Source organism: Rhinoderma darwinii, chromosome 11 (genome assembly GCF_050947455.1).
Source record: "Rhinoderma darwinii isolate aRhiDar2 chromosome 11, aRhiDar2.hap1, whole genome shotgun sequence".
NCBI classification, from domain to species: domain Eukaryota; kingdom Metazoa; phylum Chordata; class Amphibia; order Anura; family Rhinodermatidae; genus Rhinoderma; species Rhinoderma darwinii.
In genome coordinates this window covers 80,117,071-80,141,533 of record NC_134697.1, presented here as the reverse complement: position 1 = coordinate 80,141,533, position 24,463 = coordinate 80,117,071, and the positions used below count along the sequence as shown (strand labels likewise).

General features: G+C 42.2%; 1 protein-coding gene across 2 annotated transcripts in view; it reads left to right on the top strand.

Moving 5' to 3' along the window:
- The window catches only part of ZCCHC24 (zinc finger CCHC-type containing 24), a 145,585-nt gene that overhangs the window by 98,080 nt on the left and 23,042 nt on the right, over nucleotides 1-24,463 (top strand). For both annotated transcript variants that reach the window (XR_012851172.1, XM_075842833.1), the window contains exon 3: nucleotides 20,250-20,414. Coding sequence is in view for 1 of the 2 variants with exons in the window: in XM_075842833.1 (XP_075698948.1) it covers nucleotides 20,250-20,414 (165 nt within the window). In the remaining variant the exon portion in view is untranslated. The remainder of the gene's footprint in view (nucleotides 1-20,249; nucleotides 20,415-24,463) is intronic.

Genomic DNA, 24,463 nt, shown 5'->3' with positions numbered 1-24,463 from the left:
ACACTGGATGCCTATGGTCCCACACAACCACACCCCGTCTTAGTCTCCACAGTGCCTGGCCCACCAGGAAATGCTTTGTGATGTCCACAAACCCCCGGAGTTTAAAACCGAAAGCAATGGCTGCCACAAAGCAATTGACCTTGGCGACCCCCAACCAAAACAATAAAGCAATTATCCTGTCATCATAAAACACAACATCACCAAGAGATCTCACCCAATCTTCCCATTGACGTCATCCAGCAGAGTATGCTGCCCATGTCGTGTTGGCCAGCGATCGTTCAATCAGGGCACCTGCGGCCCGGATACCAGCTCCCAAACATGACTGGGACAGTCCACACCAGTTAACTCCGCGTCCGGAACCAGCTGATGAATACGATCCCACTGCGAGCGATAAAGCGAGTCAGTAATACAATTCTCCACCCATGGAACATGAACCGCCACCACGCACGCATTCAACTTCAGACAGGCAAGCAATAACTGACGCAACAAACCAACTACAGAAGAAGACGCCGAAAATTTATTTATTGCCAACACCACCCCCAGATTCACGATGGAAGCAAACTTTCTTGTCCCGGAACCTGTTGCCCCAAATGGTAACTGCTACCGCGATGGGAAACCGCTCGAGCAGGGCCAAGTTGCGCATAAGACCCGACTCCACCCAAGAGGCCGGCCAATGACCTGCGCACGATTGACCTTTACAAAAAACGACGAAAAACCCACTGCCCCCGACTCATCCGTAAACAACTCTAGATCAGAACTTTTCAATGCCTGAGACATCCATAGTGAGTGGCCATTATACATAGCCAGGAAATGAAAGCTAAACTCGCAAATCGTCCCGATAATCGGCAACTAAACAAATAAAATGATGTGGTTCATGCACCCCTACCGTCGCTGTTGCCAAACGATGCATTATGCGGCAAGCAAAATTCAGTTTCCCTAGCAGTGACTGTAACTCACGTAGCGTAAGATGACAGGCCCTGTAAACTAAACAACGGAAAGCAACAAGCTTGTCGTCCGGCAATCTGCACTCCATGGCCTCCAAGTCTATCGTAATACCCAAAAAATAAATAGACGTCGCCGGGCCTTCAGTTTTTTCTGAAGCAAACGGGACGCCGTAATCCTGCGAGACCCATGTAACTACTTCCAGCAGGTTCGCACAAACTCCGGAACCCACCGGACCGACGCACAAAAAATCATTGAGATAGTGGATGACCGAATCCACGATGGCGACAACCCTAATTACTCATTCCAGAAACGAACTAAAAACCTCGGAGTAAGCACATGAAATAGAACAGCCTATAGGTAGGCAACGATCAACATAATAACCCCATCCCAGTAACATCCCAACAACCGCTGGCTGACCATGTGCACCGGCAGTAATCTAAAGGCCGCCTCAATATTAGTCATCTCCATCAGGGCCCTCTTCCCGTAACCGCGCACCAGCGCCACCGCAGCATCAAACGACGTATAGATGACGGAGCACAATTCTGGATCTATACCGTCCTTAATCGACGCCCCTTTCGAAAACTACAAATGGTGTATGAGACTGAACTTTTGGGACCACCCCAGGGGAGAAACAACCAAACCAGGCACTGGTACCGTCGGGAAAGGGCCCGCCATTCTTCCCAAAGCAACCTCCTTCTTAAGTTTCTCTGACACCACCCCTGCATGTTGATATGCAGACCAAAGGTTGCGCTGGGTAAAAGAGACAACGTGAGGGGGGGGGGGGGGTGGAATAATAAAACCGGAGCCAAAACCAGAGCCAATCAACCGGGCCCCATCACTATCTGGGTATCTACTTAGAAAGGGGGCCATCTTTGTGAGCCTCACTGGAGTCCCCCCCCCCCCCCCATGACCAGAGGAACCGATGGCTCCACCTTGCCGTCTCCCTTTTTAAAAACATTTTGAAGCCCCGTGAGACTGATCGTTGCAGTGGGAACAGACGTGCTTAATTTTGCAAGTGGCTCCAAATTTACATTGCCCCTCGTTAAACTGCCAACGCGTTTCAAGCTTGGAGCCCGAGGCCTGACCTGCATTACTGGAAGTTCCCGCTGCATTCCCGCTCCTGGGAAAAGACTGGCAAGGTTTAAACAGCGCAGTCACCTTCAACCACAAGGCTATATCCTTATGGTCCCACCGTATGTTAGGCCAAACCGCTTTTCGCTGACGAAATTGTTCGTCATACCGGAGCCAAGCCTGATCCCCCATAAGCCCTGTGCACCTCCCGCACCGCGTCCAAATAACAAAACAGAGCCGAGCAATTGTCCGGCGCCTTTTCCCCAATAACACTGGCCAATATAGAAAAAGCCTGCAACTAATTAACGAATGTTTTTGGGATCAACCTGTATCTCCGTTTTTCTTCCTCATCCTTCTTGGTTTCATCACGCTTAACTTTATCTAAATTGAACTTCTCCAGTGGCAGGAGGGAAAAAATATCAACGTATTCGTCCTTCCAAATACATTCCTTAATTCCTGCTTCAAATGGGCCCCTAATGGGCCCTTGTAACACACGTAAACATAGGCCAACCAACTCGCTACCCCTCCCATCTATTTTAGACTTGGAGGCCTCCCCTTATTTCCACTTTTGTCAGCAGTGCGGCCTATTCTTTATGCGCAAGCTAGGTTTTTCATGTTATTAATTCTTATCCCCCTTTAGGAACACGCTCTGCACCTTTTTTGACTCTCTCTTCTTTGCAGTTTGGGGATCTTCATTGGGCTGGGAACAGGTGGCCTTGCTTCCTGCAGAGATGATGACGTTTTGGGGAAGATGTGGGGCAGATGTGCTTTGGGCCTTCACCTTCCTTGTTGCCAGTTTTTTGGGCATTGATAACCATCTCTTGAAACCGAAGGAATGTTCCTTTCTGGCCTGAACATCAGGGCAGCAGACAAGAATTATACAATGCCATCTGTACGATGTGCACGTCCAGCTTTTTGTACCATGGGACATGGATGTTCTGTGAATCGGGTTATTGTATAAAATATTCACATTACTTTATTGACTATTGGCTTCTTCACTAGCTCCATATTCAGCACAAAGCCCCAAAACGTCATAATCTCTGCTGCGTCTAGGGGGTCTGGATGTCGGGTCTAGCAAATGAGGACGTGGGGTTTTATGCGGAAAACGACTGGGCTTATAAATTAGTCTGGGACATCATTTTGCATAATTGTGTTCCAAGAGACTTATTGGTTTAATCTTTCCGTTGTCATAGCTGTATGACCACAGCTTTTTTTTATCTTATTTTGCAGAACGGGTTCGATTTTATTAACCTCATTTGGTGTATATATAATGTATTGAAAAGCTTTTATTGACTTTATTTTGAGGGAAATAGAAAAAAGTCCAGCAATTCTGCAATAGTTTTTTTGGTTTAAGTTTTATGGCGTTTATCATGCGGTATATAGGACATGTTAAATGTATTTTGCTGGTCAGTATGAATACAGCGATACCAAAGTTATGTAGCTTTTTTTTTTTACTACTTTTACACTAGTTTATTTTAAAAGAAAAATCATGTTTTTGAGTTGCCATATTTGAGAGCCATAACTTTTTTTAATTTTTCCATCGATGGAGCGGTGTGAGGGCTTGCAGGTCGAGTTGTAGTTTTTATTTATGCTATTGTGGGGTACATGTGAAATTTGGATAACTTTTTATTACGTTTTTTATAAGCAAGGTGACTAGAAATAAGCTATTTTGGGATAAAGAATGTGATAAAACGGCTTTATAGCGTTACGTGGTTGAATCGCTGTGGTTCCTAAACACTTCGACTTCGCAATAATACCAGTCACAGTTAAGCGTGGAATATCTAGGAGGGAAGATATTTCACAAACTGACTTATTGCAACGGTGGCGTCCTATAGTACCACGCTGGAATTCAGTGAGCTCTTTAGAACAATGCATACTTTCACACACCTTTTATACACTTGTGGCAATGGGTCTGAATAAAACACCTAAATTCAATGATTAAGGCTTCATGCACACGAACGTGTTTTTGCACCCGCAATTCATCCGCAAAAATGCAGATGAATTGCGGACCCATTAATTTCTATGGGCTCATTCACACGACCGTGGTTTATACGGTCCAGACAATGACCGGGAGCCCCGATCGCAAAAAAATAGGACATGTCATTATACGGGCCGAATTTGCTGTCTGGACTCGCTTATATCAATGTGCACGGTCCGTGATTTGCGGACGGCCTGCGGATGACACTCCGTGGCCATCCATGCCGTAATCACAGGCCGTGCACACGGCTATTATATGTATGTGTGTGTATGTATGTGTATATATATATATATATGTATATATATATATATATACACTACCGTTCAAAAGTTTAGGGTCACTTAGAAATTTCCTTATTTTTGAAAGAAAAGCACAGTTTTTTTCAATGAAGAGAACATTAACCACTTAAGGACACGGCCAATTTTGGCCTTGAGGACAGAACAATTTTTTTACATTTCCCTCTTTGCATCCCGACGCTCATAACGCTTTTATTTTTTGTACGACGTAGTTGTATGAGACTTTGTTTTTTGCGGGACGAGTTGTACTTTATGTAGGTACCATTTTTTGGTACAAATACATTATCGTTTAATTTCTATAAATTTTTATGTTGGCGAAAATGCAGAAAAAAAGCAGTTGCGCAGCAGTTTTAATATTTTTTTTTTTTACACCATACACCGATCATCATAAATAATGTTATACATTTGTTGTACAGGTTGTTACAGTCGTGGCAATACCAAATATGTCTATTATTTCATGTTTTGGGACTTATATTTTAAAAAGTTTATTTATTATAAAAAAATGTGTGTTTCTGTGTATTTTTTTTTTACTTTTTATTTATCATTAATTTTTTTTTACATTCATTTAACTTTTTTTTTCAATCCCATAAAGGGATTTATCATTTTTATTTTTATTTTGTAACTGTAATGTACTGGCATAGATCTATATGCCAGTACATTAGCCTGTGCACTGACTGTACACAGGCAGTTGTTAGGGCAGACCTCAGTATGCCCTAACAGGAAATATGTTCAGACAGCCCTGGGGTCCTTTAATGGACCCTGGGCTGTCTGGCCATACGAGTTGTGGGCTTTGATCGCGTCACAGCTATCTTCTGTGACGCGATCAATGTGCAGTCCCCCTCTCTTTGAATGCCGCGATCAGCTTTCATCGCGGCGTTCAAAGGGTATTACAGCCGTTGCCCCGCTCTCGATCGCGCGCACAGACACGCAGAGACGTCTGTCACACAGGACGAGTATGCTCGTCCTAATGCGCGAAGTGCTCGTCCTGTGTCGGCAACCAGTTAAATTAATCAGAAATACATTGTTAATGTGCTAAATGACTATTCTAGCTGCAAACGTCTGGTTTTTAATACAATATCTACATAGGTGTATAGAGGCCCATTTCCAGCAACCATCACTCCAGTGTTCTAATGGTACATTGTGTTTGCTAACTGTGTTAGAAAGCTAATGGATGATTAGAAAACACTTGAAAACCCTTGTGCAATTATCTTAGCACCGCTGTAAACAGTTTTGCTGTTTAGAGGAGCTATAAAACTGATCTTCCTTTTAGCTAGTTGAGAATCTGGAGCATTGCATTTGTGGGTTCGATTAAACTCTCCAAATGGCTAGTAAAAGAGAGCTTTCATGTGAAACTCGACAGTCTATTCTTGTTCTTAGAAAAGAAGGCTATTCCATGCGAGAAATTGCCAAGAAACTGAAGATTTCCTACAACTGTGTGTACTACTCCCTTCAGAGGACAGCACAAACAGGCTCTAACCAGAGTAGAAAGAGAAGTGGGAGGCCCCGCTGCACAACTGAGCAACAAGACAAGTACATTACAGTCTCTAGTTTGAGAAATAGACGCCTCACAGGTCCTCAACTGGCAGCTTCATTAAATAGTACCCGCAAAACGCCAGTGTCAACGTCTACAATGAAGAAGCGACTCTGGGATGCTGGCCTTCAGGGCAGAGTGGCAAAGAAAAAGCCTGAGACTGGCTAATAAAAGGAAAAAATTAATATGGGCAAAAGCACACATACATTGGACAGAGGAAGATTGGAAAAAAGTGTTATGGACAGACGAATCGAAGTTTGAGGTGTTTGGATCACACAGAAGAACATTTGTGAGACGCAGAACAACTGAAAAGATGCTGGAAGAGTGCCTGACGCCATCTGTCAAGCATGGTGGAGGTAATGTGATGGTCTGGGGCTGCTTTGGTGCTGGTAAAGTGGGAGATTTGTACAAGGTAAAAGGGATTTTGAATAAGGAAGGCTATCACTCCATTTTGCAACGCCATGCCATACCCTGTGGACAGTGCTTGATTGGAGCCAATTTCATCCTACAACAGGACAATGACCCAAAGCACACCTCCAAATTATGCAAGAACTATTTAGGGAAGAAGCAGGCAGCTGCTATTCTATCTGTAATGGAGTGGCCAGCGCAGTCACCAGATCTCAACCCCATAGAGCTGTTGTGGGAGCAGCTTGACCGTATGGTACGCAAGAAGTGGCCATCAAGCCAATCCAACTTGTGGGAGGGCCTTCTGGAAGCATGGGGTGAAATTTCTCCCGATTTACCTCAGCAAATTAACAGCTAGAATGCCAAAGGTCTGCAATGCTGTAATTGCTGCAAATGGAGCATTCTTTGACGAAAGCAAAGTTTTGAGGCACTAAATCAAATAGAGAAAGTGCCTGGGACTATATGTGATAGGGGGAAAGAAGGGGGGGAAAAGTGCAGGAAAAAACAGGAGCAGAGATTGGTGGGACAAGGGGATAGAGGAGGGGTTAGGAGCAGATAAATAGTTGAGGTCAAGGGCAGTTCACCATCTTACCTGCTGGAGCTGCAAACGTCCCTCCCGCCCTCCCTCTTTAGGTAAAATTTGGGTGTGTAGTTATGGTGTTTCTCTGTCTTTTTAATTTCTTTGCTTTTCTATGCCATGTCTCTTATGGCTCGTCAGCTTCTTGCCTTTTTTCTTTGCGTAGGCGTGTTTCTGTGGTTTTTCTTTGTTTTTTCAGATGTCACAGCAGGCGGAGATAGGCTCTGAAGAGTAAAATCCGGAGAAGAACCTACATGCGCGCCGCTTCACAGTGGGCGGCATCACAGGAGATGTGAATAAATTAAGTGGTTACTTCAGGGCCATGTGATACAAAAATGTTTGGTTGTGTTAAATAAAGCTGTGGCCATTCCCACATTCTCCAAGAAACCGGTTTCGTTGCTTTATTTGTTTATTAAATTGGGTAATGATGCATCAGCGACACTTAACCCCTTCCCTCTTTAGCCACTTTTGACCTTCCTGACAGAGCCTCATTTTTCAAATCTGACATGTTTCACTTTATGTGGTAATAACGTTGAAATGCTTTCACCTATCCGGGCGATTCTGAGATTGTTTTCTCGTGACACATTGGACTTTAAGATAGTGGTAAAATTTGGTCGATACATTCAGTATTTAATTGTGAAAAACACGAAAATATAGTGAAAAATTGAAAAATTAGCATTTTTCTCAATTTAAATGTATCTGCTTGTAAGACAGGCAGTTATACCACACAAAATTGTTGCTAATTAACATCCCCCATATGTCTACTTTAGATTGGCATCGGTTTTTGAACATCCTTTTATTTTTCTATGACCTCACAAGGCTTTGAACTTTAGCAGCAATTTCTCACATTTTCAAGAAAATTTCAAAAGGCTATTTTTACAGGGGCCAGTTCAGTTGTGAAGTGGTTTTGAGGGCCTTATATATTAGAAGCCCCCAAAAAGTCCCCCCATTTTAAAAACTTCACCCCTCAAAGTATTCAAAACAGCATTTAGAAAATGTCTTAACCCTTTACACATTTCACAGGAATTAAAGCAAAGTAGAGGTGAAATTTACAAATTTCATATTTTTTTGCAGAAATACATTTTTAATACAATTTTTTTTATAACACAGAAGGTTTTACCAGAGAAATGCAACTCAATATTTGTTGCCCAGTTTCTGCAGTTTTAGGAAATATCCCACATGTGGCCGTAGCGTACTACTGGACTGAAGCATCGGCCTCAGAAGCAAAGGAACACCTAGTGGATTTTGGGGCCTTATTTTTGTTAGAATATATTTTAGGCACCATGTCAGGTTTGAAGGGCTCTTGCGGTGCCAAAACAGTGAAAATCCCCAAAAGTGACCCCATCTGGGAAACTAGACACCTCAAGGAAATTATCTAGGGGTGTAGTGAGCATTTTGACCGCACAGGTTTTTTACAGAAATTATTGGAAGTAGGCCGTGAAAATTAAAATCAACATTTCTTCAAAGAAAATGTAGGTTTAGCGATTTTTTTTTCTCATTTCCACAAGGACTAAAGGAGAAAAAGCATCGCAAAATTTGTAAAGCAATTTCTCCCGAGTAAAACACTACCCCACATGTGGTAATAAATGGATATTTGGACACACGGCAGGGCTTAGAAGGGAAAGAGCGCCGTTTTGGCTTTTGGAGCTCAAATTTAGCAGGAATGGTTTGAGAGGCCATGTCACATTTACAAAGCCCCTGAGGGGTCAAAACAGTGGAAACCCCCCACAAGTGACCCCATTTCGGAAACTACACCCATTGAGGAAATTATCTAGGGGTGTAGTGAGCGTTTTGACCCCACAGGTTTTTTGCATAAATTATTGGAAGTAGGCTGTGAAAATGATAATCTAAATTTTTTCAAAGAAAATGTAGGTTTAGCTAATTTATTCTCATTTCCACAAGGACTGAAGGAGAAAAAGCACCGTAAAATTTGTAATGCAATTTCTCCCGAGTAAAACAATACCCCACATGTGGTAATAAACGGCTGTTTGGACACACGGCAGGGCTTAGAAGGGAAAGAGCGCCATTTGGCTTTTGGAGTCCACATTTAGCAGGAATAGTTTGCGGAGGCCATGTCACATTTACGAAGCCCCTGAGGGGACAAAACAGTGGAAACCCCCCACAAGTGACCCCATTTTGGAGACTACACCCATTGAGGAAATTATCTAGGGGTATAGTGAGCGATTTGACCCCACAGTTTTTTTGCAGAAAATATTGGAAGTAGGCCCTGAAAATAATAATCTTATTTCAAAAAAAATCTAGGTTTAGCTAATTTTTTCTCATTTCCACAAGGACTGAAGGAGAAAAAGCACCACAAAATTTGTAAAGCAATTTCTCCCGAGTAAAACCATACCCCACATGTGGTAATAAACTGCTGTTTGGACACACAGCAGGGCTTAGAAGGGAAAGAGCACTATTTGGCTTTTTGAGATCACATTTAGCAGGAATGGTTTGCGGAGGCCAGGTCACATTTGCAAAGCCCCTGAGGGGACAAAACAATGAAAACGCCCAAAAAGGGACTCCATTTAGGAAACTACACCTCTTGAGGAATTCATCTAGGGGTGTAGTAAGCATTTTGACCCCACAGATGTTTCATAGAATTTATTAGAATTAGGCAGTGAAAATAAAAACAGTCCTTTTTCTTCAATAAGACGTAGCTTTAGCGCAAATTTTTTCATTTTCTCAACAAATAAAGGAAAAAAAGAACCCAAAATTTGTAAAGCAATTTCTCCTGAGTACGGCAATACCCCATATGTGGTCATAAACTGCTGTTTGGGCAAACGGCAGGGCTCAGAAGGAAAGGACCGCCATTTGGAGTGCAGATGTTGCTGGATTGGTTTCTGGGCGCCTGTGGGCCCAAAACAGTGGAAACCCCCCAGAAGTGACCCCATTTTGGAAACGACACCCCTCAATGCATTTACCAAGGGGTGTAGTAAGCATTTTAACCCTGCAGGTGTTTTGTAGAAATTAGTGTTCACTCGATGTTGCAGAGTGAAAATGGGATTTTCTTCCATAGATATGCCAATATGTGGTGCCCGGCTTGTGCCACCATAACAAGACAGCCCTCTAATTATTATGCAGTGTTTCCCGGTTTTAGAAACACCCTACATGTGGCCCTAATCTTTTGCCTGGACATATGACAGGGCTCAGGAGTGAAGAGTACCATGCGGAGTGGAGGCCTAATTTGGCGATTTACAAAGTATTGGTTCACAACTGCAGAGGCTCAGATGTGAAATAATAAAAAGAAACTAGAGACACACACCCCAAAAATTGTTAAAAGGGTTCTCCCGGGTATGACGATGCCATATATGTTGAAGGAAACTGCTGTTTGGGCACGCTGTAGGGTTCAGAGCCGAGGGAGCACCATTTGGCTTTTGGAGAGCGGATTTTGCTTGGTACTAAATTTGTTTGAGTATTGCTGGTGTTTTATAATGTGGGGGTACATGTAAGCGGGGCGGAGTATATAAGGGGCATAGTCAGGTGGTATGAAAAAAATAAAATAATCCATAGATGTGTGTTATGCTGTGAAGCAATCCTTTCCGCACAGGCCAGTGTCGCACTGATAAATGGTGTAATTTCTTATCCCCCTTTTGGTCCACACTCTGCACCTTTGCAGTTTGGGGAATTTTGCTGGGAAAGTGTTGTCCTGGTATAATACGGGCACAGTCGCTTCCAGCGGATATGTTTGGGCCCTCCCTTTCCTGGTTCCCTAATTTTAGGTCCTTGATAAATCGCCTCTTCAAACTGAAGAAATGTTCCCCTCGGGCACAACTGCATATTTTTTTATTTCCTGACTTATTGGAGCCATAACTAATTTTATTTTTCATAGACGTAGTGGTATGAGGGCTGTTTTTTTGCGGGACGAGCTGTAGTTATTATTGGTACCATTTTGGCGTACATGTGACTTTTTGATCACCTTTTATCCTATTTTTTTAGATGCCAGGTAAACAAAAAAATGCAATTCTGGCACAGCTTTTTTCGTTTTTTTTATACAGCGTTCACCATGCGTTATAAATTACATGTTAACTTTATTCTGCAGGTCCGTACGATTCCGGCGATACCTAATTTATAGCATTTTTTTATGTTTTACAACTTTTTTCACAATAAAATTACTTTTGTAAAAAGAATGTATTTTTTTTCTGTCGCCAAGTTGTGAGAACCATAACGGTTTAATTTTTTTGTCGACGGAGGTGTATGAGGGCTTGTTTTTTGCGGGACGAGCTATAGTTTTTATAGGTACCATTTTTGGATACGTGCGACTTTTTGATCACTTTTTATTCTAATATTTGTAGGGCAAAGTGACTAAAAAACAGAAACTCTGGTAACGTTTTTTACGGTTTTTTTTACGCTGTTCACCGCGTGCAATAAATAATACAATATTTTGATACCTCAGGTCGTTACGGTCGTGGCAATACCAAATACATATGGTTTATTATTATTTTTCAATAATAAAGGACTTGATAAGAGTAAAAGGGGGATTGTGTTTTATTTGATTACTTGAAACTTTTATTGTTTTCAAACTTTTATTATTTGCACTTTTTTTTACACTTTTTTTACACTTTTCTTCAAGTCCCACTAGGGGACTTGAAGGTCCAACGGTCAGATTTATTTTTTTCTAATACATTGCACTACCTATGTAGTGCAATGTATTAGATCTGTCAGTCATTCACTGACAGCAAGCCGATTAGGCTTCTCCTCCCGGCGGGGCCTAAATCGGCTTCCGTAATGGCAGAGCAGGAGACCATTGTGTCTCCTGTTGCCATAACAGCAGTCGCCAGTCCCGATTGCCTGTCAGGGCTGGCGATCTGCTAGTAACCGCTACGATGCAGCAATCGCTTTCGATTGCTGCTTCGAAGGGGTTAATGGCAGGGATCGGAGCTAGCTCCGGTTCCTGCTATTACAGGTGGATGTCAGCTGTACAGTACAGCTGACTTCCACCGCTGATGACGCCGGATCAGCTCTGCCTAGCACCGAAGCCGGGCGGATCTTGACCGGCTTCGGTGCTAGGCAGACCGGGAGGCCAGTATTAGGCCTCCGGTTGCCATTGCAGCCACCGGAACCCCGGCAATTTCATTGCTGGGGCTCCGATGAGCTGCAAACACCTTAAGTGCAGCGATCGTGTTTGAGCGCTGCACTTAAGGGGTTAATGGCGGGGATCTAAGCTAATTTCGGTCCCCGCCGTTACAGTCGGATGTCAGCTGTAAGATACAGCTGAGATCCGGTGATGATGGCACCGACTCAGTTTCTGAGCCGGTGCCAAACATTTGACGTACATGTACGGCATTTTGCGGGAAGTCAATGCTTTCCATGACGTACATGTACGGCAAATGTCGGGAAGGGGTTAATATGGGGATAACATTAGTACATGCAGTGTGAAGGAGAAAATTATTATTTTAAATAAAAATCATTATTTCTATCCTTGTCAATGTCTTGACTATATTTTCTAGTCATTTTGCAACTCATTTGATAAATATGTGTGAGTTTTTATGGAAAACACAAAATTGTCTGGGTGACCCCAAACTTTTGAACGGTAGTGTGTGTGTGTGTGTGTGTGTGTGTGTGTGTGTGTGTGTATATATATATATATATATATATATATATATATATATATATGTATGTATGTGTACCTGTCGGGTTTCAGAATCAATATACACAAATCAGCAACTTTGATTCTTAAAGCTGCTTTGGTCCTCAGGATATGCCTTTAAGTAGAACTCTGAATGCATCCCCTTCCTGGGCGTACGTATCTGAGCTGCTCCACAACGGGATCCTTGCATAGGCCGGCGTGACCCTGTAGCCTACTACAGAGTTTATCAACCTTTTCAGACTCGAGGCACCCCTGGAAATAAAAAATTTCCTATGGGCACCCATACCAAAAATTGTTTCGAGGAAAAACAGAAAACTTCTAAAAACTAGCAATACACTCAGGGAATGTTCACGTTCACACTCGGGGTATGTTCACACAGCATTTTTTGTAAGGCAGAAAAAATCTGCCTCAAAATTTCAGGAATTTTGAGCCAGATTTTGTATTGATAGCATTATTTGAAGTTTTTTATTTGTAGTTTTTTTTAAGCCGTTGAAGCTAATGCAAAAGACGCAAGCAAAAAAGCACTCCAAATGAGCGCCGCAGGTATTTTCTGCCTCCTATTAATTTCAATTGGAGGTCAGAGGTGGAAACCACTTGGACCATCAGCCTCCCACTCAGAGTAAAAGGACCATCAGACCACTACTCTCACTAAAATCAGCCCGCCACTCACAGCCCGGACCATCAGCCCGCCACTCACAGATTCCCCATGTAGGTAGTGCCACACAGCCACCTTGTAAGTAGTGCCGCACAGCCCCTTTGTAGGTAGCAGCCCCCTTGCTGTAGATCGCGCCACTGTAGTCTGTCTGTAAACTGATGTCTGTCCATTTATGGACAGTGAAGTCAAGGGCTTCTCTCTCTTGGAGTGGAATCCCCGGTCACAGCGTCAGCAACGCTGTGGACAGGGATTCCGCTTCAGGAGTTGCCCCTGATGTCACTGTCCATATATAGACAGAGACATCAAGTGCTCCGTCCAGGAGCGGAATCCCTTGCCACATGGGGATTCAGCTCCTTCAGGGAGCTACAGTGGCACTAGTCGATAATAGCAGGGAGACTACTCTGCTATAGTGTTCAATAGTATCTGCGTCCTAAGGACGCAGATACTGTTGAATGTGGCAGCCATGGTGGCTGTTAGCGGCGCCGCCGGCCATGGGCCGCCCTTATGCCCGGTGTAGCCACTATGCCTGCTACAGCGATAGCGACGCCACTGAGAGAAGAGGGGTCCGGGCGGAAAGGAAGCTGCTGAGTCGCCGGGCCCGGGCGCTTCTGAAACAAGCAGGGGAAGGGAACCAGCGCAGCGCCCCCTTCCACATGCTGGAGTGATGCACCCTGTGCAGTGGCACAGCTCGCACACCCCTAAGGCCGGCCCTGCGGCCTTGTCACCCAACCAACGGACCAACTCGCTAATTATGACTACATGGAAAACATGGACCAAGGCCAGATAACACTTACGGTTTTAATCCCAGATTCTCCCTACTCCTTCCCTGGATTGATAATCTTGACTTTCAAAATGCTAATCCTCACACGATATTTCGCAAAAATGGGCTTCCAAGAGATTGACCCAGATAATTGACACACCCACCCGTTGTCCTTACCTGTTCAATGAACTCTGGACTCAATATGAATATTTAGGAAAACATCCATTTTACTACATGCAGGCATGTAGTTATGTTCACAAGGTAATTAGACACTTACAAGACAAGGATTGAGATGAGTTCTTCTGTCATTTAACCCCAGCTCATCAAAATAAAAAACGACTGATAACCATATACTATAATATTTTGCGACAACCATTTGATTATTCTACAGGGTGGGCCATTTATATGGATACACCTAAATAAAATGGGAATGGTTGGTGATATTAACTTACTGTTTGTGGCACATTAGTATATGGGACGGGGGAAACTTTTCAAGCTGGGTGTTGACCATGGCGGCCATTTTGAAGTCGGCCATTTTGTATCCAACTTTAGTCTTTTCAATGGGAAGAGGGTCATGTGACACATCAAACTTATCGAGAATTTCACAAGAAAAACAATGGTGTGCTTGGTTTTAACGTTACTTTATTCTTTCATGAGTTATTTACAAGTTTCTGACCACTTATAAAATGTGTTCAAAGTGCTGCCCATTGTGTTGGATTGTCAATGCAACCGTCTTCTCCCACTCTTCACACACTGATAGCAACACCGCAGAAGAAATGCTAGCACAGGCTTCCAGTATCCGTAGTTTCAGTTGCTGCACATCTCGTATCTTCACAGCATAGACAATTGCCTTCAGGTGACCCCAAAGATAAATGTCTAAGGGGGTCAGATCGGGAGACCTAGGGGGCCATTCAACTGGCCCACGACGACCAATCCACTTTCCAGGAAACTGTTCATCTAGGAATGCTCGGACCTGACACCCATAATGTCACCCATAACTTGTAAATAACTCCTGAAAGAATAAAGTAACATTAAAACCAAGCACACCATTGTTTTTCTTGTGAAATTCTCGATAAGTTTGATGTGTCACATGACCCTCTTCCCATTGAAAAAACTAAAGTTGGATACAAAATGGCTGACTTCAAAATGGCCGCCATGGTCAACACCCAGCTTGAAAAGTTTCCCCCCTCCCATATACTAATGTGCCACAAACAGGAAGTTAATATCACCAACCATTCCCATTTTATTTAGGTGTATCCATATAAATGGCCCACCGTCTACATCAAAGTCTGGCATATCTTACTGGGCAGACGGCCTAGGTCATATAACACACAAAGGTATACTACTATCAATGATATTTGCAGACAAACATTTCCCATCAGCCATGTATTGGGAAATGTTGTTTAAAATAGCTCATAGAGCCTATTTCTCCCAACACAGGGGCTTTCTTATGGGAAACTCCTCTGACCATTCATGTTTAATATGTAAGATGTCACATTCAGACCGGTTTCATTGCTTTTGGTCCTGTCTGATTATTTCTGAGTTTTGGCGGAGGATAGAGCAGTTTGTGTTGGGCCCACTCTTAATACAATATACAATATCCACTTACTTTAGAGTAGGGATTGTTTGGTATTTTACCTTCCTCTTCGTCTTATATCCCGAAACACCATAAGAAATATATATAATATATATATATATATATATATATATATATATATATATATATATATATATATATATATATATATATATATATATATATATATAAAAAATATAAATTAAACTTTGGAGGTTTTTGGAGCTCCAGGACTAAAATCATACTTTTTGACTGGACTCTTTAAAAGGGTTTTCACACTATGATTAATCACCTAGGATAGGTGATAAATGTCAGACCGGTGGGGCAGAAGTAAATTGAGCGGTGGACCAGCATGTGCAGTCCCGCTCCTTTCCGGGACCCCTGTTCTCGTTAAGTGTGGGTCCCAGCGGTCTGACCCCCACCGATCTGATCATGAGAAATCCCCTTTAAGCTTAACTGCCTTGTCATTAACTCATTCTCCGTTAAAAACAGCAGCCTGATTGTAGTGACCGGTTCCCTTTAAGAAACAGCACATACTTCTAGTTACGCAGCAGTTCTGGAAGAGAGACTGTTAATCTTTTTTTTTTTTTTTTATAAGGGATATTATTTAACATGTGAAGCAATAACAGTACAACATAATATAAGCATTCTATATCTGTTGCCCAGTACATCTCCCAGAAGTCCCTGTAACTGCATTGCTAGTCCCTTACACACAGTTGATAAATGTAATCTTTAATGTAAACCCCAGAATGGTTCTCTTGCATGTCCCAACGACGCCACAGCAAAAATCTATTATTTTATGTTACTGAATATCATCCAGTTTTGGATACTGCTCAAACCCTCAAAATATTTGGCATGTTACTGACTCTTATACCATAAATTAGCCACAAAGTGAATAACCATTGTTCTCTATTGTGCTTATTCCCATTTATTAACTCCTTGCATGTTAGAGACATTGGAAGCAGGGAAAGGTTACTTGAAGTCACAAAATGAACATTTTCATGGCAGCAGCTTAAAGATACATGACTCAAATAAGTCGAGTCGCTTCTCCCTCAAGAAACCTACCCATTACTCAAAGCAGACACTGAAACAGAGTTAGATTTTAATGGCCAAACCAGCCATTTATTATTTAAATAACAAGGAATTTTAAATACCATAACTTTTTGAAAAAAGGAATTCTTCATAACATTAAATAACGAACTGCGACCCTATCAGGGTCATAACATTATTTAACAACCAGAATGACAGGGGCAAGTCCTTGAAGCCACCGATATTTTATTTACTGTTCATCTGCCCACCAATACCTTAGCCCCAGCTGTAACCCGACCCGGGGGCACCAATTACCTTTTGCAGATGACCACCATATATAACACCGCCATCAAAAGGTGTAACACCCTAAGAAGCCGACTAATTGGAGGTGCATCCCGTGATGCATTCCCCCCCCACCACTTTTTACGACCTACTTCAAGGACCCGCCCCCCGCAGCTGCAATGACAAAATATCCTGGCCACCGAAGACATACACCAGCGTAAAAACTTCTGGCCGGGAGAAAAACCACCAGCAGCAACCTTTGCCCCAATACACCAATCCACTCCAGGGCAGGAGGGCGGGAACATGTTCTTGCTTCTGTGTCCTGGTGAAGAGAGGGAAGAAGACCACAAGGAGACAGGTACAACCCCCTAAAACAGCTCCCCTAATTCCAATAACCCTCCTGCCAATCCTATCCTTAAATTCCCATAGGCCAACCAACTCACTATCCCTCCCATCTATTTTAAGTCATGGAGGCCTCCCCTTATTTCTTTTTTCGTCTGCAGTACGGCCTCTTCTATTCAACAAGTTCTTAATTTCCTTGTACCTGAAGTAAAATCTTAAAGGAATCAGAACAGACCCTGGGAAAGCCTGTTTTAATTAGGACATCTGTAATTATGTGAAACTTTAGGGTGCAGTCCAGAAATCCCGCCGCCCTAAAAGCACTTCACCGTGTCATGGAATTGCTTGACAGTCACAGTCATGTTGCACTACATAGAAAATAAACACTGAAGTTATAGGAAAGGGTTATTGCACACAGTCATGTCACAGAACAGGGATAGTGACATAGTAATGCCACAACAAAGAGAAATCAAGCCCAACATCATAATACCGGGATATGGTTGTTTGGATACAGTGATGTTACAGAACTGAGATTATAAACCTAGCGCCCAAGTCCGACTGCCACCTTTGCACCCTTTGTTGGGCAGGCATTTCATGAATACACATTGCGAACATAGTTACATAGTTACATAGTTAGTATGGCTGAAAAAAGACACATGTCCATCAAGTTCAACCAAGGGATGGGAAAAGGGAAGGGAAAAATTTCTACACATAGGAGCTAATACTTTTTTGTTCTAGGAAATTATCTCGTCCTTTTTTAAAGCCATCTCCTGTCCCTGTTGTTGTGACGGCTCCTGCGGTGACTATTCCATAGATTCACAGTTCTCACAGTAAAGAAGGCTTGTCGCCTCTGCAGGTTGAACCTTTTTTTCTCCAGACGGAGGTAGTGCCCCCTTGTTTTTTGAGGGGGTTTTACATGGAACAGGATTTCACCATATTTTTTGTATGTGCCATTAATATATTTATATAAGTTAATCATGTCCCCCCTTAGTCGTCTTTTTTCAAGGCTAAATAGGTTTAATGCTTTTAACATGTTCTAAATGTTTTGCATAAAGGTCTTTTAGAGAAATAAAATAAGTTTTTGACCAGCCTCTCAGGGAATGTAGGCCCTTCTGAACAGGCCAATTATTATGCAAATGAGCGTTCTTATGAATGTTCGTTCTCGATTATTGCCCTGTGTAAAAAGGGCAACGATCAGCTGACGAACGAGCAAATGCTCATTCTTCAGCAGATCTGCTTATGCGGCAACGAATACTATCTTTATCCGCAGCACATCTCCCTTTTTTTAAACAGGGAGATGTGCTGCCCACGTGATGGAAATGTATGGGGACGAACGGTCGTAGTAACAATTTCTCGTCCCCATGCATAACCAATCATTGCTCCTTGTGAAAGGAGAAAATGAGCGCCGATCAACGAGCTGTCTGGTTGATCGGCGCACGGTTTCACGTTCCATATCGCGGCGTGTAATATGATCTTTAGTTCCTTGGTTGGCCAAATAGAAATAGATTGGATAGTTTGATTGCAAGGGACAATGATCGGGCAAATGAGCGTTCATACGAACCCTCGTTCCCGATCATTGCTTCGTTTAAACAGGGCAACGATTAGCCGAAGTATGAGCAAATGCTCGTTCATTGGCTGATCTGCTCGTTTATGCAGCAATAAATATTATTGTCGTGCGCATCACATCTCCCTGTGTAATCATGCCTACATGATGGAAATGTGAACTATCGCTCGTCCCCATAATTAACCAATCACTGCTCTGTGATCCGCAAATTACCTTGTTTATTGGCGTTCGTTTTCACGGCCCAATATGGGCCGTGTAATAGGATCCTTAAGACAAGAACAAGAACACCGCTCGTTGCACTGCTGTGTATTACAGCAAAGACCTAGATGGATACATGTTCCACAAGACAATAGCAAAGAAAAGTCATAGATTAAAGTATCTAGATTGACCTTTCCACCCTGTTGTCTTTTTATTGTTTTTGCTTATTTTCTACCAGTCCAATTTTAAAAACCGACTCAACGGCTGGGCATTTAAGGCTAGATAAGCAAATAATCCATGATAATGAAATCATGTTACTTACTGTGCAAGCTAAGATCAAACAATACACCCAGTAAATCAGAGAAGTTATAACTCAGGCCATATGGATTTGGATATTCCTTATTCTATGGAGGAGATCTTATCTATGAAATAAAACTGTGACTAAAATCAGGAAGACGGCCAGGGTGGAGGAGATACTGAACAGAATAATTTGCTTTGGGCGAGGGTTTTTCACAAAACTATGGTGTACATGACTTAAATGGAATTTTTTTCATGTTTTTAATTTTAGTATCATTCATTTAATGTAAAATCTAAATGTGTTTATTGTAGCTAATTATGTTTTACTTTTGTTGTATTGAAGGTACACGCTTGCATCCTGTATTGTCTGTAGAGAAAGGGCAGGAGGGTGTATGTGTACTTTATGGCAGCTTCAATGAATGCGGGAAAATGGTCAGAAAGTGTCAATATATTAAAGCAGTCTCCATCCAAGTGATGAAGTACAGCCACCTCCCCCAGGGCATTGCGATAAAGAGTTGGGGCCCCGTGCCAGGCCCAAACCCTCCCTCAGCTATCATTAAATCACCCATCCTCTGCGGACCCTGTCTCAATCTACACAGCAAAGTTGACAAATGAGCTGCAGAAAAAAAGGAAATCAACCCATTTTACGTTCTCCATTGGCCAGTGTGAAAACTGGAATATTTTAATTTTTATTTTATGTCGACCGTCATAAAAAATATAAACAAAATGTGGAAAAAACACACAAAAAAAACAAAAAGTGCAGCAATGCTCATTTAGAGTGCCATGGGCCATTAAGAGCAGTACCTGATCTAGCAACTACCATACGCATGTGGATATGTCTGGTACTATAGCTAAGATTATTAAAGCGAATGGGCTTTGCGGGGTTGAGCTTCAGACACATCCACACGCATATTGACTAAGCTGTGTTGGGTATTGCAGTGAACGTGTGTTCTGTTGATCGAACCCTAATAATTATACATCTTAAGGATCAGCCATCAATTTGAAATCTCAAAAAAAAAAACTGTAACTGAAGGAAATATAACAAAACTTAATACTAATTTAACACCAAAAACTGATGACAGATACTTTTTAAGCCATGTTTCAGAGTTAAATGTTTGTGTTCTAACAAAGGCACTGTTGTTTTAATTTCATTTGCCAGGCTCGTCCAAAAGGGGAAGGTCTGACCCCATATCAAGGCAAGAAAAGATGTTTTGGAGAATATAAATGTCCGAAGTGCAAAAGAAAATGGATGAGTGGGAACTCCTGGGCTAATATGGGTCAAGAATGTATAAAGTGCCACATCAATGTCTACCCTCACAAGCAGGTTAGTCAGAAGTTTGTGTGTCATATGGGAATGTTTCTTCTCTTCTGTCCTTCAAGGCTTAATATAAGGACTAAAAATGTGTCAATCATAGACAAACTGTTGGGCAAAATGAACATTCCTATATTTCTAGGCTCACTAAAATCTAACTTTTAATAATATCGAACTAAAAATAATGGTGCCCCCCGCTCTGACCAGGGATTACGCCCCTCAAACATTTTTAAAATCCTGATATACCTGCATCACTGTTATAGCTCACTATCTGATTATCATGTTTCAATTGCTGTACATTTAATATAATCACTGGACGTATGCTCTCTGAGCAGAGGGTAGCTAAAAGCTCATCGGTCCTGGTGCAAAAGTTCCGCTTGGGGTCACATGGGCATGACATCATCAAAGGTCCTGTGGCCCCTTATTAAATAGTATTTACCCTGAGCATTTTATGTGAATCAACTCAGGCAAATGTGGTGCGAGGGCCCCTGGCAATTTCAACTGCTGCGACCCCTATAGCTACGCCACTGTCCCTGAGTAACTATTATTAAATGGTAGATAAATCGGCATAAGAACATGTAGTGGTAAAGTAGAACTATGCTATAGCCGCATAGTTGCCAACAGTCCCAAATTTGCTGGGACTGTCCCAAATTCACAGAAACAGTCCCGGCAAATTACTGTCCCGGACGTGTCCTGGCAACTGCCATATTCAATTGTAACTGCGTCCTCAGGATGGAGATAGAATTCAATACTATAGCAGAGCAGGAAACTAGCTGTTCCCTGCTCTGCCATTCACTCCTCCTCAAATGGAATCCCCGGCCATAGCGTTGCCGATGCTCTGGAGAGGGATTACACTCATAGAGGGAGCCCCTGATGTCACTGTCCATATATGGGCAGTGACGACAGGAGCTCCTCCTGGACAAGAATCCCCCAGCCAGAGAGTTTCGACGAGGCTCTGACCGGGGATTCCGCTCCTCCAGAAGCCCTGTATATGGACAGTGACCTCAGGGGCTAGCCCTGGAGTGGAATCCCCGGCCAGAGCGTCGGCAATGCTCTAGCTGGGGATTCCACTCCTAGAGGAAGCCCCAATGGCTCTATCTACAGGGAGGGGTGTGTAACACTATCTACAGGTTGGGGGGGGGGTCCTATCTACGAGGGTGTGTGTGTGGCACTATCTACAAGGGGGGTGTGTGGCATTATCAACAAGGGGGGTGTGTGGCATTATCTACAGGTGGCACTGTGGCATTGCTGTGTGGCATGATCTACAGGGTGGTCATGTGGCATTATCTACAGGAGGAGGGGTGTGGCACTATCTACTGGGGGCAGTGTGGGGCACCATCTACAAGGGGCACTGTTTTTTACATTACCAGTAGAGGTCAGCACATATCACCTAGTGATAAAGTGAGACATAACCTACCTGCGAATAACCGGTTAACCAGAGAGGGATACTGGCCACCAGAGTAGTTGTCAGCCAAACTAGTGCAGAAATTTTTGTTTGTTTATTTGTATGCAGAAATTATGGGAAGAAAGCAAAGTCCAATTTGTCACACCCACCAGATAAGCCACGTCCACAAGACACACCCACTAAAGAAGCCACACCCTAAGTGTCTCTGGAAAAATTAGTATCGCATAATTCGTATATATTAGTATATATTAAATTGATTACTGAAACAGGAGTCGTTGTTAAAATTCAACAGTTAGCCTCCTGAACATGTTTCGCCATGACCGTCATGGCACTATAATAGCACTATTTCTATTTTTGCAGATGACACCAAGCTATGTAATATAGTTCAGTCTATGGAAGATGTTCATGAATTACAGGCAGATTTAAACAAACTAAGTGTTTGGGCGTCCACTTGGCAGATGAAGTTTAATGTAGATAAATGTAAAGTTATGCACCTGGGTACCAACAACCTGCATGCATCATATGTCCTAGGGGGAGCTACACTGGCGGATTCACTTGTTGAGAAGGATCTGGGTGTACTTGTAAATCATAAACTCAATAACAGCATGCAGTGTCAATCAGCTGCTTCAAAGGCCAGCAGGATATTGTCGTGTATTAAAAGAGGCATGGACTCGCGGGACAGGGATGTAATATTACCTCTTTACAAAGCATTAGTGAGGCCTCATCTAGAATATGCAGTTCAGTTCTGGGCTCCAGTACATAGAAAGGATGCCCTGGAGTTGGAAAAAATACAAAGAAGAGCAACAAAGCTAATTAGGGGCATGGAGAATTTAAGTTATGAGGAAAGATTGAAAGAATTAAACCTATTTAGCCTTGAAAAAAGACGACTAAGGGGGGACATGATTAACTTATATAAATATATTAATGGCACATACAAAAAATATGGTGAAATCCTGTTCCTTGTAAAACCCCCTCAAAAAACAAGGGGGCACTCCCTCCGTCTGGAGAAAAAAAGGTTCAAGCTGCAGAGGCGACAAGGCTTCTTTACAGTGAGAACTGTGAATCTATGGAATAGCCTACCGCAGGAGCTGGTCACAGCAGGGACAGTAGATGGCTTTAAAAAAGGGTTAGATTTCCTAGAACAAAAAAAATATTAGCTCCTATGTGTAGAAATTTTTCCTTCCCTTTTCCCTTCCCTTGGTTGAACTTGATGGACATGTGTCTTTTTTCAGCCGTACAAACTATGTAACTATGTAACTATATCATCAGGGGGAGGAAGGCTAATGAAGAGCCATAGCTGTCCCAATACAGTATAATGTCCTCACAGCTGCCCCGTTGGGTGGGGAATTGGATGCCGAGTATTCTGAAATAAAATCAAAAGTGACTGTTCGTAGCCCATTTATTAAGATACAATAGCAATAGGCGCTCAGGAGCGAGCAGCGTAAGTATACTTTTACTGAAGTAACAGGGACCCATGTGGTTTACTACATAGGACCCAGTCACCACAGTAACCTTGGATAGATGTGGTATAGGGGGCAATTGTGACCGCTGCGACCCCTATAGATTAGCCATTGCTTTCTACTTTTTCATCTTTTTTTTTTTTAATTGAAATTAGCTTTTTTATGAAACCAAAAAAGTTCTATTCCTACACAAATAATACTATAATAGGATTTGCATTTACCCTAAACCATCCATATCTCTGTTGCCCTTCATGTTATTCCCTACTATAGAACCCTGGATATTTGCCACAGGATATTTACATCATAGCTTAAAAATGTGAGCACTAGAAAAAGCCATCCAATGTAAGGATAGACAAGACAGCTGGTTTTCATTTCCAGTCTTAAGCATTCAGATTCTCTGGAGATGACTAATTAAAAGGAAAAACATTATTTATGAGTGAACCTTGAATCTCAATCTGGCTACTAATCCAAATGTTGTTGTGCTCCGGAATAAAAGATATGGCCAAGAATGTAGAATTTATTTTGTAAGTGGTGATTATGTGTGCAAAATATGCTATAATGTATCAGAGCTCATAACAATATTTATCAATAATTATAGTACTGTGCAAAAGTTGTAGTCAGTTGTGGAAAAATACTGCAAAGTAAGTACGCTTTCAAAAATAGAAATGTTAATTTTTAAAAAAAAAAATTCAATTCACAAAATGCAAAGTGAATGAACAGAAGATAAATCTCAATCAAATCAATATTTGGTGTGACCACCCTTTGCCTTTAAAACAGCATCAATTCTTTTAGGTATACTTGCAAACGGGTTTTGAAGGAACTCTGCAGAGAGGTTGTTCCAAACATCTTGGAGAATTAAACACAGATTTTCTTCCTTAAACCTTTCTCTTCATGTAATCCCAGATGGACTCAATGATGCTGAGATCAGGGGTCTGTGGGGACCATATCATCACCTCCAGGGCTCCTTGTTCTTTTTTAGGCTGAAGACCGTTCTTAATGACATTGGCTGTATGTTTGGAGTCGTTATTCTGCTGCAGAATAAATTTGGAGCCAATCAGACCTGATGGTATTGCATAATGGATAATCTGCCTGTATTTCTCAGAATTAAGGACACCTATGTACACCTTTTTAAGGGCATTTATTTTTTATTTTTTTGTAAATAAACAGGTTCAGTCAGTGTGTTTGGTGTAACTTTA